This window comes from Dendrobates tinctorius, unplaced genomic scaffold (assembly GCF_039654945.1).
Source record: "Dendrobates tinctorius isolate UK_male_01 unplaced genomic scaffold, ASM3965494v1 ptg000387l, whole genome shotgun sequence".
NCBI classification, from domain to species: Eukaryota; Metazoa; Chordata; class Amphibia; order Anura; family Dendrobatidae; genus Dendrobates; species Dendrobates tinctorius.
Genome location: NW_027362053.1, coordinates 2776487 through 2792500, shown reverse-complemented (window position 1 = coordinate 2792500; position 16014 = coordinate 2776487). Strand labels below are relative to the sequence as shown.

Genomic DNA, 16014 nt, shown 5'->3' with positions numbered 1-16014 from the left:
GCAAAATTTTTGAAACAGACTCAACCAATGGGACATCAGTGGGCGTGTGTCATGGGAATTCTTTATATATACCCTGTTTACAGCTGAATTGTTCAGATTTGCTTGCTTTTTCCTTTGTCAACATGGATCTGCGCTGGAAGAGTTTTCACTTCAACTTGGATTTGGACATCGCGCTGGCTCAGGCTTTTGCATTTGCTTGCCAGCAACAAAGGGAGAGAGAGAGACAGCGAAGACGGCAGCGTTTGTGGATACATTCGATTATTGAACTCCGGTAGAGCCACGGAGCATACCACACCCTCTACAGCGATCTCTAGGGAACCCCAGAGAAATGTACTGACTATACTTGTATGTCCCAAGAAAGCTTCAGGGATTTGCTTGCTCGTGTTCAAGAATCCATCTGGAGACAGGACACACAGCTCCGTCGTGCGATTCCTCCTGAGGAACGGCTCCTGGTCACATTACGGTACGTAATATTTACAAACCAATACCTGCATAATTTTCTTTGTTCTGACATGCACTATTCCAAAGCCTGCAGAATTATTGTTCTGCCATGTAGTAAACAAAAGCCTGCATAATTATTGTTATGCCATGTACTAATTTTTATTTTTTTATTTTATTGTTTTAAAAAAACCATATACATAAATATTAATTTTTTGTTCTCTCTCGATTTCACAGATTCCTGGCCACTGGAGAGAGCCTCTCTTCACTACACTTCCAGTACCAGATTGAAATATCCACCTGGTCGGAATTGTTGCGGACACCTGCCGGGCTTTGTGGGACGTTCTCTGTCCAGAATTTATGCCCCTGCCTACCGCGGAAGAGTGGATTGAAATTGCTGAAAAATTCTGGACAGTCTGCAATTTCCCCAACTGTTTGGGAGCGGTGGATGGGAAACACATCAGGATAATCAAACCCAAAAGAAGTGGATCAGAGTACTACAACTACAAAAAGTACTTTTCTACAGTATGTAAGAAAAAGTCTTACTGAGAGCTGGAAGAGCCGGGAAAAAAAGTCGTAGACCATCCTCTTATCAAGCTGAGGTCTAAGTTTATTAGAAGATACACGGCAGAACAGGTGCGGATTAGTCAGTGAAGTTGAAGCATGCAGGCATAAAACAGGGTTCAAGACGGGCGAAGAATCGCTGAGAAGTCTGGCGATGAAAAGGCCCTGGCCATGGTGTGGCACAGTGGCATAATGGCGGTGGAATGGCCCCGAGCAACAGTAACAGGGGCTTTTTATACATTATGCAAGCAAAGAAAGCTGTATACATATTATAGCAAAAGGGCGTATATGGTTACATCATATCTTTTTGGACAAAGGAAGAAGTACCACAATATTGCATCATTAATTAACTTTTCACCAAACCACATTAAAAACACATAAATTCAATATTATCTCTAACCTAACCACTGTCATTAATCTTATTACTGCTCTTAAGGTACTATCACACTTAAGGGCCTGTCACACTAAGCGATATCGCTAGCAATATCTCTATAACTTGTGACGTTATTGCGATATCGCTGTGTGTGATACTTACCTCCGACCGCTCCCCCGCTGGTTATCGCTGATCGCACGAGAACGTCCTGGACTGTTTCTCGTCGTCAGCTTCCTGCGGCGCTTCCTGTGGAGAGACGAGCGTGGAGCCGGGCGGGAGGACGTCAGGATCGCTGCGTCTGACACGTAAGTAGCGACCCCCGACCCCAGCAATGTCGCTGGTGAGATCTGCCTGTGTGGCAGCTCACTAGCGACCACTTAGCGATGTACCAGCGATCCTGACCGCGTCATATCACTGGTCGGGATCGCTGGTACATCGCTAAGTGTGACAGTACCCTTAGCGATGCACCAGCGATCCCGACAACGATATGGATCGCTGGTGCATCGCTAAGTGGTCGCTATTGAGCTGCCACACAGGCAGATCTCACCAGCGACATAGCAGCAGTTGGGGATCGCTACTTACCTGTCAGACGAGGCGATCCTGACGTCCTCCCGCCCGCGTCCACGTGTCGCTCGTCGGCGCCACAGTAAGCTCAGCAGGAAGCTGATGACAAGAAACGGCCCAGGCCGTTCTCGCGCGATCAGCGATAATCAGTGGGGGAGCCGGTCGGAGGTAAGTATCAGACATCGCGATATCACTAGCAATATCGCTGCTGTGTCACAAAACCAGTGACGTTACAGCGATATTGCTATAGCGATATCGCTTAGTGTGACGGGGCCTTTAGACTAAACCCATAAATTCATACATTTGACAATTGTAGAAGTCTGTTTTCTACTAACACTATCATAAATACATATATTGACCATATATTTGTTGATTCTATTTTCTCATTGCCCTGAGGCTGATCCAGTTTACCTGTATGCACGTCTGCTAATTTTGCTAATGGGCATGATCTCATTTTACATCCTCCATCTGCTTTCCAAAGTACATCTTATTAGTTCTATTGCAAAAGTTGAATCTCTTTCCTAACTTTCACAAGATGGCTGCCTGGTTGATCATGGCAGCTCAGTATATTATAGCTGACCATTCTCTTACACAGTACTCATGGCCATTGTGGATGCAGACTGTGTGTTTGTTGCAGTGGACATTGGGGCATTTGGCCGTGGGAATGACTCCCAGGCTTTTAAGAACTCGGACATGGGCCGTAGGTTATATGGCAACCATTTCAATTTCCCCTGGCCACGGCCTCTTCCCAACACCGAAGGTCTGCCACAGCCATTTGTAATGGTTGGGGATGAGGCCTTTCAAATATGCCAAAACCTGCTTAAACCCTACTCCAGCCGGGACTTGGACCACAACAAAAAAATCTTTAATTACAGACTGACCAGGGCCCGAAGAACTGTAGAGTGTGCCTTTGGTATTCTTGTCTCCAGATGGCGCATTCTCGCCACAGCCATTAATCTGAAACTGGAAACAGTGGATGAGGTGGTGAAGGCGTGTGTGGTTCTTCATAATTTTGTGATGGCTAAAGAGCACCCTTACTTTGAACTCGATGATGCAGCTCCAAACCCATTGCCTGAATTCAATCAGCACCCTCTCAGGTCATCCATTGAAGTTGGCCCAATGAGGGACCAATTTGCAGCCTACTTTATCTCAGATGTAGGACGGGTGGAATGGCAAGATCAAATGGTGTAAAAAAAAAATAAAAAAAATTTTCTTCTGTGTATGTAAATAAAAACCTGTTTTGATACCTGTGCCAAGTGCGGTACAATAATCAATTGCCCAGGTGTACCAGTGAATTCATGATGCTGTGTTTTGTGCATCATGAATTTACTAGTACTCTTGACCAGGTGACTATACATACACACAAGTTGTATGACCTTTATCATCTCTCCAGTTTGTGTTCAATTTACAGCAACGGTGGAGATAATACAACTAATATTTGTGTCACCTGGCCTGATGTTACAATTAGTGATTTGGGGATGCACTAGCATCCTTCACTCTTTATGACACCTGACCATGTGACTATAAATATTATTTGTAGGATTGACACTGTGGCTTGAGTATGAACGCAGACTGGATAATAATAAAGTTTATACAACTTCTACAATCCCCAGGCTTGGTGTCATGATGAAGTGAGGACACACAAAATAACGTATCTTGACTTGAGAATGTTATCACACATGGACAGGTGAATACACATATGAGTTAAACTGCAGCATTGCTCCAGTCTGCGTGAAATAGATAATGCAGACTGACGCTGCAGGTTAACTCATATGTGTATTCACCTGCCCAGGTGTGATAAATAGTTATGATACAAGACCAGGGTATTGTACATATGAGGTGTATTTTCACCATCATCTCTTCAGTTTATTCACCACACACTGAATAGAGGATGTGGTTAATTACAAAGTATATCTAGAATCCCCTGGCCTTGTGTCACAAATAGTGAAATGATGGTAAAAATCATCATCAATTCACTCTTTATGATACCTGGCATATATATCTGTGTTTTTGATTACACATATCTCCAGGAATGACATAAGAAACATGTGTCAGTAATGGAGCTATGTGGTGGCAAAAACGCAAAGTGTACGGCGCAGTGTGTGTAGGCGGCGAAACAAACAATAACCAAACAGTATTATGGGAAACTAGAATTTTACATTTATTGGAGAAAAAAAGGGGTTATTGGGAGCGACGTTTGGGGGAAGATGGTGGCACTTTGGGGGTGTGGAGAGACGAGGGACGGCTGGAAGGCGAGGAAGGGGTGACAAAAGTAGTGGGGGAAGGGAGCTCAGGGATGGAACTGGAGGCAGGGTGAGACACATTAGGAGGAGAGGGGGGAGGGACAGACAAAGTTTTGGGTTTCTTTTTTTTTTCTTGGTCCTGGAGTCTCCTGCCTGGACCTCTTGGCACTGTGTGACCGCTTTGACCTTGGTGAGCGGGTGGAACTTGGGTGGCTTTCCACAAAAAAAAGGGAATGGGGGGTCACCCCTCTGCTGCTGATGCTCGGTGGTGGCGTGTTGTGAATTCCCTGGCTCAGACTTCTGAGCCGAAACTCCCCCTCCGGTGGTTACTGGAGGTAGTGGAGCTGGCTTGATTGACAGAGGTCTGCCACCTGATGATGACGATTGGAGATCTGGGGTTACTGATTGGAGTATTTAATTCTGCAGACTTCCTTCAATCCCTGCTGATGATTGCTTTCCTGTGCATTCTGAGGTCTGATGTCTCCTGCCCTGATCCTGCATTGTTCAGCTAAATGGTTCATTTGCTAATCCTTTGCATCTAATCTGGTTTTGTCTCTCTCTGCTTGTTGTGCGGGTTCAGCTTGCTCCTCTGGGGGCTGTGGTGGACCACCGCTGCATATGTTACAGCCTGTGTCAGTTTGTTCAGTCCCCTGTTATATTGGTCTCTTTTGCTTTGCTTCCAGTTCATACCAGAGTGCTGATATAGTGGGGGCGAAGTCGTGTGACTTTAGTGTTTTTTTGTACATCAAACGTGTTGGATTTTTCATGGTTTTTGCGTGATTGCAGAAAGTGTCTTTCCTTTCCTATCTAGTCAATTTGGGCCCCATCATTTGCTCAGTCTATTTTTCTGCCTGCGTTTGTGTTTCATCTTGTCTCACCGACAATATATGTTTGGGGGCTATCTATTCCTTTTGGGGTCTGCTCTGGGGAAGTTTAGATTTCACCATTCTTGCTTTAGGCTTAGTTAGCTCTCCGGCTGTGCCGAGGCGTCTAGGGCATCGTAGGTACGCTCCACGGCTACTGCTAGTTGTGTGGATAGGAACAGGGATCTGCAATCCGCTTAGTTACCAACCTCTCTGGTTTCCTGGTGGTTTAGCCTGTTCCTGCCATCCTCCTCGGTGACCCATTCATAACAGTGGTGGTGCTTCTAGGAGGAGGAGCGCTGGCGGGTAGTGCTCCTAGAAGGAGGAGTGGTGGCGGTGCTCCTAGAAGGAGAAGTGGTGGGGATGCTCCTAGCAGGAGGAGCGGTTGTGCTGGTGGTGCTCCTCGAACGAGGAGTGGTGGCGGTGCTCCTAGCAGGAGAATTGGTGGTGGTGCTCCAAGAAGGTGGGGCAGTGGCGGTGGACCTGTGGCGGTGCTCCAAGCAGGTGGACCGGTGACGGTGGTGGTGCACCGGACAGGAGCAGCGCTTACCATGGTGGTTGCGAGGGAGTGTCCAGCAGCACTCGGACTTGGGGTGGTGTCCGGCTTGGCTTGGAATGCAGGTGGCCGTGCAGTGGTATGCAGCAGAAGTTGGTAGTGTGGTGAAGCGAGTCAGTGGTGGTACATTTGGAAATGACACTACTGACTGCTGCATGTACTGACTCTACTGCATAGCATGCAAGTAAGCAGTGTTGCAGGCCTGCATCACATTCAGCTGTTGATCAGGACTAAGGTGTTCCGCCATGGCCCGTTCAATTTTGCTGAAAAAATCGTGTGCTGTCTGTTGAGGTCGGCCTCCAGACGGTCAAGGCAACTGTCGACAGAGTGGAAGCGGTGGTCCATGTGGTTAAAACCGCGTTCCATGAGGGTAAAACCGCTTTCCACTCTGTCTGACAGCGCCTTGAGGCAGTTCAGAAAGGTCGTACTCAAGTCCATGAACTCGGGCATGACATTCCTGTCCAATGCCCTCTGCCGCTGGCGGGAAGTGCCCGCAAAACCAGTGGCAGAGACCTGGGACAGGGGAAGACCTGACATACCAGCTTCCTGGTCTCCAGATGTCTGTTGCAGACCTGCAAGATGCTTCCTGGCTGTCGGATGGCTGGGACGGGTCCGAGGTCATTCGATGAAGGACCGCTCCAGGGACAGGTTGCAGGGTGCTGCTCAAGGTGCTGCGAAAAGAAAAACATCAGTATCATGCATCTACAAGCGCCAACTGCTGTGGAAAAGAAAAGCACGGAGTAAAAAAACAATACAAGGAACGCCAACTCTCGATAATAGCAGTATTTTCTTCTGGTCCTTGCCGCTGAACCACTGCGAACCTGTCCCTCATCATGAACATCCCTCTTGAAGCGGCCCTTCATCGAGCGCCAACGGGTTCTGACTTTGTTCACTGTGGGAAAAACAAATTAGATAATGCACTGATGGCAAAATCTCTATCATCACACACACCTGTGTCATTACTCCCAAGAGTCAATGCGGCATCACACAGCAATACAGTAGTCAACGCACTCACTGTTGGCCATGATAACACAATTGTGTACCATGCTAGAAAATATCTAGCATGGCACACACCTGTGTCATCACGCCCAAGAGTCAATGCGGCATCACACAGCAATGAAATACTTACAAAAATCCTTGTGGACCCTTTGACTCAGTGTCCCAGCCATCCATCAGCGCTGCGGCCACCTCATTCCAGAGCTGCCGGCTCACCGTGGTGTTCGCGTGCTGCTGGTCACGGCTGTCCCACAACGGGACAAGCTCCTGGACCAGGTTGATCAGGGATTCGTTGTCCAGATAGATTTCATCATCCCGTTGTGGAACCTAGAAAAAAAAAAAATTATAATCTTGGAAATATTTGTGACTGAAAAAGATAGAAAAAGCTACAGACAAGAAGACAGATTGATTGTATATTTTTTTTTTTTCCCCCTGCCTTTTTTTCTGTCCTGTTTTTAATCTTCAAAGTCAGTCTATACTTACAGCCCGTCTCCCTGCTGGGACTTGGCATGGCTGCTCCTGCAGTTCGGCCTCTGAAACCGTGTCCGATGTCTGAAAAAGAGCAAAAATTAATTTTACACGTGTAGATGCAGCAGCTATACTTACCCAAAATGTAGGGCAGGAAGATACTCACATCACTCTCTGCTTGGGCCAGTTCATCTCGGAATAGCCGATATTCATCCCCAGAAGACTTGCTGCAATTAAAAAAAAAGGGCATTAGTACATAATACATTTGAAAGGACAGGGCAGACCTTAGATTTAAGAATACTCACATTCTTGCTGCTGCAGCTTTGATCCAAATAATGGCTCTGCTCTGTTGCAGGCTGTCTGGTCTCTTGCAGGCTGTCTGTATAGTATTGTTCTACCAGTGCAAACACCTTCTTGTGGACACAACCCCCCAAACAATGTTTCTTTGTGTAGGAGGTGGTTCAAACCAGTGTCTAAACATTGTTTACTCAAAAATCGCATGCGCTCAAAAGCGCTGGAGTGCGCATGACCAAGCGCACGCCAGTGACCCAATAGACTGTAATGTGATTTTTTTTTTTTTTTTTGACGACATTGGGCGGAACAAAAAATGCAACCTATAACGTCTAGCGCGTCTGGGCGCACACCTGAAAAAAGCGCAGCACGCGAAAACGCTGATGAACGCATGCAAGCGCTAGACCATGCACCCACCATGTTAAACATAGGGGAGCATGGCACATGCGCCCTATAGCGCACGATGCGCTGCGTGCAAAAACGCTAATGTGAAACCAGCCTTATTCTGTGTATATATACACTGCTCAGTATTACTTCTCCTGTCCTGTATGTAGAGTGTAATGCTCAGTTTCTGTATTATTCTGTGTATATATACACTGCACAGTACTTCTCCTGTCCTGTATACTGGGTGTAATTCTCAGTATCTATTATTTTGTATATATATACACTGCACAGCACCATTTCTCATGTCCTGTGCAATGGGTGTAATTCTCAGTATCTATTATTCTGTATATATACACTGCACAGTACTACTTCCCTTGTCCTGTATACTTGGTGTGATTCTTATCTGTATATACCATATTTTTTGGATTATAAGACTGATGAATACACACCTTGCCACACCACCTGACTTAACTATTATGTCTGAGGGATCACGCGGTACAGTCTCCTCACTTGCATTAACTTGCCGTACGCACTCCCAAGGGACACATAAGGTCAGCTTGGCACAGTTTTACAGACACTCCCTGTCCACACGGGCCAGGGAGGCATGGGGAGTGAGGGAGGGTGGCCAATGCAGCCGCTGATTTGGCACCAAACTCTCTCACAACCCTGAGAGACTGACAGGCTCCATTCACTAGCACCAGTGAAACAGCGCCTGGCCAGTTCGGTAGGACTGTTACCAGTTCCTCTTTAGATATAAGTCTGATCCGTTAACAGGATTATGTCGGGATAGAAACCAGCCCCAGTAGCATGGAAATTTAAAACCAAGAACATGGATGTGTGGATTTGTAAATCGAGCTAAAAAAGCAGCCCAAGGTTAAGGTGATTTAAATATATAATTTAAGGGTACACTAGACAATACACTATATATAAAATGGTCAGATATGCAAATGCAGGTGGTAGTACAAAAGTATAATCAGATGATACAAAAGTCAGTTACCGGCTTGGTGTTCAGCTGTTGGATGCTGGCAACCACATGGGAGGTATGGCCACCTCTTTCCAGTTTCTTCCAAGATGCTGAATGGCGTAACCTCCCTTGGCAGAGAGCGAAGTCCTACATCATCGCACATGCACTTAACCCCTTGGTGAGTCATTATCTTCCCTGCCCACTGGGATCGTCATTTTCTGAAAGCCCTCCGCAGCATTGCATTGCCCCACTCCTGCCACCTTCCTGCAACAGTAACCCTGCTTCCTGTGACCCCATTCCACCGCAGCTCCCCTCCCGCCCTCGGTAAGCTACCTTAAGACGCACTGCCATTTTATTAAAAAAACAAACAAACATTCTTATTCTCCTCCCCAAAATATTGTATACATTGCACAGTACTACTGTGTCCTTTGTCCTGGGTGTATTTCTCAGTATCTGTATTATTCTGTATATACATTGCAGAACACCACTTCTCCTGTCCTGTATACTGGGTGTAAAGACAAAGAACACAAAGTTTTTCATGATGGCGTCCTGTATAAGTTCCTGCAAGCTAACTTTTCTTTCCAATGCAGAAATTTTAAACTCTCGTTTTGTTGAAAATGTTTTCGCCTGATGTGAATTAGTTCTTATTTGTGAACACATTGTTGGTTATTAGAAGCTTTATTTTTTTTTCCATAAATGTTTTATAGTTGTGGGTCCCACCACTGTGTGCAACCCTTTCAGGAATGGAAAGGTGGTCCCACTTGCAGGACCCTGTACAGTTATTTGTATGGGATTTACTGCCTTGCAAAGCAAGAGTGTTGTTAGGGTCGGCGGAACGCACCAGATATAAATAATGGAAGGCGCGTTCGCCGCCCGGGGTCCACCGTGCGGTAGATGACAAGACCGCTGCTGGACAATGGCAGATACGCTAGAAGTGCGATACAGCGCTCGGGTTAACGTCACCCGAGAGCCTGAGAGCGGACTCTGTTTAGTCACAGAGACGCCAAAGTATGAACTTAGACGTAAAGGCTGAACCTGTTAGCTGCACAGGTCAGCCGGCGTGTGGCGTCGCAGCCGCGAACACCAAAAGCTGCTACTACTGCAGCGCGGCCGTAACTGAAGCCGCTAAGCGACGATGCCGGAGGAGCCGGGCACCGACGGACGCTAGTGTAGGTGAGGAAGGCTCAGTGGCGTGTAGCCTGCCACAATCTGGAGCTGACTAACTCAACATACTGTCACCATTCGTAATATCCGAGGGAAGGGGTTTCATAATAAGTCAGACACCAGTCCATGCATCCATCACCATACACACACAGCATAATATGCTACACTAGCGCATGGCCGAGCCGCCATGCAGGCTTTTTATAGCCATGCGCTTCCGGGACCTTCCAGTACTATAGGAAGGACCAATCAGATCCGACATAGGACCTTCACATGTGACCCCTGCTCTCCACTGAGAGGACAAGTTGCGGGCATGCCCAGTCGCACGGCGCGAGGACTTAGCCTCTAGAGCAGTTCCCTGCAAAGCAGGTTGCGTTATCATTGCTGCACCAGAGGTGGCAGCAACATCCAGGCTCACAGAACGAGTCTGCGGGGAATGCCTGGTTCGCCGAGATTGCTGAGCAGGAGTCCGAGCGGTCGGAGGAGAATGGGAGACCGCAGGATGTCTGGCTCTGGATTCCCGCTGTGCAGTGCCAGGAATCCGACGCCTAACATTACCCCCCTCCTAAGGCCCCCCCCTCTCTGAGCCTCGCCGCGATCAGGAGCGGTGCGTGAATATTTTCCACCGGCTCCCAGGTCCGAGCCTCGGGCCCATGACCCTTCCAGTCCACCAAATAAAATTTTTTGCCACGGACAAACCTGCGCCCCACGATGGCGTTAACCTCAAACTCATCAGACGATAAGTCTGATGACCCGGCAGATGACTCAGAAAACCGGACCATGTGAACTGGTTTGAGGAGGGACACATGGAACACGTCCGAAATGGCCAAATGTGGAGGTAGAGCCAGGCGGTAGACCACCGAGCTAAGTCGCTCGAGGACCTTGAATGGTCCAATGTATCGCGGTGCGAACTTGGGAGACTCAACCCGCAGTTTAATGTTTCGGGTGGAGAGCCATACCATGTCGCCAGGGGAGAAGCTTGGCGCAGGCCGCCGATGCATGTCGGCGGACGCCCTCATCCTTTCTTTAGATGCCCGGATAGCATCCTGAGTGCGATCCCAAATGTCCCGGGCCTCCACTGCCCAGTCTGCCACCCTGGAGTCAGTGGAGGACACTGGCATCGGGACAGGGACACGTGGATGTTGGCCATAGTTTAGGAGAAAGGGCGTCTGACCAGTGGAATCAGCCACCGCATTGTTTAGGGCAAATTCTGCCCAAGGTAGCAAGGATGCCCAGTCATCCTGCCTGGCAGAGACAAAATGTCGTAAATAGGTGACCAAGGTCTTATTGGCTCTCTCGACCAAGCCATTCGTCTCGGGATGGTAAGCGGAGGATAGATTTAGCTCGATGCTGAGTAAACTGCAGAGCTCCCTCCAAAACCGAGACGCAAACTGGGGACCACGGTCACTCACGATTTTGTCCGGCATGCCATGTAGACGGAATACGTGTTTAATGAACAAGGTGGCCAGACCTCGAGCGGAAGGCAGGCGTGCGAGTGGCACCAGATGCACCATTTTGGAAAAATGGTCGGTGACCACCCAGATGACCGTACTGCCACCAGACTTGGGCAGGCCAACTATGAAGTCCATGCCAACCATCTCCCATGGTCTATCCGCCACTGGCAGGGGAAACAACAGCCCCGCCGGCCTCTGTCTAGAGGGTCTGTTCCGAGCACACGAAACACATGCCTGCACGTACTCCTTGACATCTCGAGCCATATGTGGCCACCAATATGACCTTGCGAGGAGTTCGGCGGTCCGTTTTTTACCAAAATGGCCACCCACTCTGGAGGCATGTGCCCAGGCGAGGACCTCCGGCCGTAGCTGAGGTGGCACCAAGGTCTTGCCCGGTTGTACCGACTCGAGAGCAACTGGAGCCACGGTCGTAAAACTCTCCGGCGGGAGAATTAACCGAGGCTCAGCCTCTCCCTCCTCCGCTGAGACCACTGAACGTGAGAGAGCATCCGCACGGACGTTCTTCTCTCCAGAGAGGTAGTGGAGGGTGAACTGGAATCGTGAGAAGAAGAGCGACCACCTGGCCTGACGGGAATTCAGGCGTTGGGCCGTCTGTAGATAGACCAGGTTTTTATGGTCCGTATATACCAGAAAGGGAAACCGGGCTCCCTCCAGGAGATGTCTCCATTCAGAAAAAGCCAACTTCATGGCTAGCAGCTCCCTGTCGCCGATGGAGTAATTTTTCTCCGCCGGTGAGAAGGTCTTGGAATAGAAGAAGCAGGGGTGATTCCGACCTTGAGCATCCTTTTGATAAAGGACTGCTCCTGCACCGACGGAAGAAGCGTCTACCTCAAGGATAAACGGCTTATCCACATCGGGACGATGTAATATGGGAGCGCCAGCAAAATGTGATTTTATAGCCGAGAAGGCCTTGGAGACATGTTCTGACCAAGCATTGGGGTTAGCTCCTTTCTTGGTGAGAGCAACCAAAGGAGCCACCAGTGTGGAAAAGTGTGGTATGAACTGGCGGTAGTAGTTCACGAACCCCAAAAAGCGCTGCACCGCTTTGAGGGAATGGGGTTCCTGCCAGTCCATTACCGCTTGTAGTTTGGCCGGATCCATGGCCAGCCCCTGGGCCGAGATGATATAGCCCAGGAACGGCAAGGACTCCTGCTCAAACTGGCACTTCTCCAGCTTGGCAAATAACGAGTTCGCCCGCAGACGGTCAAAGACCCTGCAGACGTCTCTCCGGTGGGTGGTCAAATCTGGCGAAAAGATGAGTATATCATCCAGATAGACCACCACCGAGGTAGAGAGCATGTCGCGGAAGACGTCGTTGACAAAATCTTGGAAGACAGCTGGGGCATTACAAAGGCCAAAGGGCATAACCAGTTATTCGTAATGGCCATCCCTGGTATTAAAAGCTGTCTTCCATTCGTCTCCTTCGCGAATGCGGATCAGGTTGTATGCACCCCGCAGATCTAGTTTAGTAAAGATCCGGGCCCCCCGCAAACTGTCAAATAACTCCGAGATCAACGGTAGGGGGTATTTGTTTTTAACCGTGATAGCATTGAGACCTCAGTAGTCAATGCAGGGGCGTAGCTCTCCGTTCTTCTTCTGTACGAAGAAGAATCCGGCACCAGCCGGTGACACCGATTTTCTGATGAAACCCCTAGCCAGGTTCTCCCGGATATACTGGGACATAGCCTCCGTCTCAGGGAGTGATAAAGGGTAAACACAGCCTCGGGGAGGCTCTGTGCCTGGCAGGAGATCAATCGGGCAATCATAGGAACGGTGCGGTGGGAGCGTCTCCGCAGACTTCTTAGAGAAGACGTCCGCGTAATGGTGGTAGGGTTTGGGGAGCGAGGAGAGATCCGCAGGCACTTCTGTGGAAGCCACCTGAACGCTGCCCCTCAGGCACCTTCCCTCACAGTCCTTGCCCCAGCCCAGTATCCTCCCTGAAGCCCAGTCAATATGCGGGGAGTGGCAACGAAGCCAGGGAACTCCGAGGAGCACCTGATCGATGCCATTGGGCATAATTAGCAGGGACAGAGTCTCCCGATGTGAGGGTGAAATAGAGAGTCCGAGTGGGGCTGTCTGATGGGTCACCTGAGATGGTAACGGTGCCCCATTTACCACCCTGATGGTCAGAGGTTGGGGGAGTATCACCAGAGGGATAGCGTGTCTCTGGGCAAAAGTCGAGGACATAAAGTTCCCCTCGGCCCCGGAATCCAGGGTGACCTCTGCCTCCCAGGAGGAGGACCCACTATCTAATGTACCCTGGAACACCGGTTTGGGTGAAAAGGGTCCCACCTTGGATTGACCACCACCTACGGCCACTGAACGTGGTCGTCCTTTCGACCGCTGAGGGCATGTGCCAGCCGAGTGGCCCAACTGTCGGCACCGATAACAGCGCACAGAGGTTCGCATCGGACGCAACTTAGTGCCGGTGCGAGACACCTCCATAGGCTCAGAGGAGAGGTGCTCCTGTGCGGGAAATTTCAGCGGCTCAGTAAAGGTGGGAGCCAAATTAACCCTACGTTTGGATTGCGCTCGTTCCAACCCGCGCTCCGTGTAGCGGAGATCAATGCGGGTGGAAACGGCGATCAACTCCTCCAAACTGGTGGGAATCTCCCTAGTAGCTAGAGCATCTTTTACGTGCTCAGCCAGGCCTCTCCAAAACACCGGGACCAACACTTTGTCCGGCCACTCTAACTCGGAAGCCAGTGTCCGAAACTGGACAGCATGATGGCTAACCGAAAGTGACCCTTGTGTTAAAGATAACAGTTGGAGAGCCGTATCGTGGGTGACCCGTGGTCCCAAGAAGACTTGCTTCAGAGCCGCGAGGAACTGAGCAGCCCCCTGTACCACGGGATCACCACGTTCCCACAATGGCGTGGCCCACTGTAATGCCCGGCCAGACAACAGAGAGACAATAAATCCCACCTTAGCCCGCTCCGTAGGGAACCGTGCAGCCAGCAACTCCAGCTGGATGGAGCACTGACTAACGAATCCCCTACAGGAGGCACTATCACCCGAAAACTTATCGGGGAGCGGGAGGCGAGACATTGTCGGCAGGGGCAAAAGTGTGGGCGCACGTGAGACAGCCTCAGCGACTGTCTGAGCAGCAGCTAGCGCAGCATTCGCAGCTGAGTTGGTGCTCTCAATAGCCGCCAACCTGCTCTCCAGCTGCCGAATGTAGCGCTGCAGCTGCTGCACGTCTGCCATTGCCAGCCAGACCCTGGCGCTAGTGTAATGTTAGGGTCGGCGGAACGCACCAGATATAAATAATGGAAGGCGCGTTCGCCGCCCGGGGTCCACCGTGCGGTAGATGACAAGACCGCTGCTGGACAATGGCAGATACGCTAGAAGTGCGATACAGCGCTCGGGTTAACGTCACCCGAGAGCCTGAGAGCGGACTCTGTTTAGTCACAGAGACGCCAAAGTATGAACTTAGACGTAAAGGCTGAACCTGTTAGCTGCACAGGTCAGCCGGCGTGTGGCGTCGCAGCCGCGAACACCAAAAGCTGCTACTACTGCAGCGCGGCCGTAACTGAAGCCGCTAAGCGACGATGCCGGAGGAGCCGGGCACCGACGGACGCTAGTGTAGGTGAGGAAGGCTCAGTGGCGTGTAGCCTGCCACAATCTGGAGCTGACTAACCCAACATACTGTCACCATTCGTAATATCCGAGGGAAGGGGTTTCATAATAAGTCAGACACCAGTCCATGCATCCATCACCATACACACACAGCATAATATGCTACACTAGCGCATGGCCGAGCCGCCATGCAGGCTTTTTATAGCCATGCGCTTCCGGGACCTTCCAGTACTATAGGAAGGACCAATCAGATCCGACATAGGACCTTCACATGTGACCCCTGCTCTCCACTGAGAGGACAAGTTGCGGGCATGCCCAGTCGCACGGCGCGAGGACTTAGCCTCTAGAGCAGTTCCCTGCAAAGCAGGTTGCGTTATCATTGCTGCACCAGAGGTGGCAGCAACATCCAGGCTCACAGAACGAGTCTGCGGGGAATGCCTGGTTCGCCGAGATTGCTGAGCAGGAGTCCGAGCGGTCGGAGGAGAATGGGAGACCGCAGGATGTCTGGCTCTGGATTCCCGCTGTGCAGTGCCAGGAATCCGACGCCTAACAAGTGTTTTTTGACAATTTTTGTAATTCCCATACAAGTAAAGAGGGACAACTGCACATGCAATAACCAACATTCCATTCCTAGAGGAGTCTGATGGGGGGGCATTCTAGAGATAGATGCGGGTCCCAGAGGTGGGTTCCCCATCTATCACACCTTTATGGCATATGCTGTGGCTGTGTATAAATGGCCAAGATGGGACATCACACTTAATGTACAAATACATTTTTATACTCTACAAATTGTGTTTCTAGCTGCTGATATCTCCGAACGATCTCAGACCCGGGTCCAGTCTCATGGTCTTCAGGATGGACAAGACTAGGAATGACATGACTGAGAGGTTGTTAACGCTCACTCTGGAGATCATATACCTGCTGACTGGAGAGGTGAGGAATGCTCTGATTAATGTCATGTAGCTGCCATATTAACTATAATATACCAGAGATGAGGGATCGTGGGCATTATATCATTAGCTTTTATCCTTTTTAAAGAGATTGATCAACATTTAACCCCTTCACCCCAGGTCGGAGTTCTGTTATAATTTTTCG

The 16014-nt window shown here is 49.7% G+C and overlaps 1 protein-coding gene across 2 annotated transcripts in view; it reads left to right on the top strand.

The window, feature by feature from the left end:
• The window catches only part of LOC141076091 (uncharacterized), a 53092-nt gene that overhangs the window by 21986 nt on the left and 15092 nt on the right, over window positions 1-16014 (top strand). For both annotated transcript variants that reach the window (XM_073563350.1, XM_073563351.1), the window contains exon 2: window positions 15721-15852. In XM_073563350.1, coding sequence (XP_073419451.1) covers window positions 15721-15852 — 132 coding nt within the window. The remainder of the gene's footprint in view (window positions 1-15720; window positions 15853-16014) is intronic.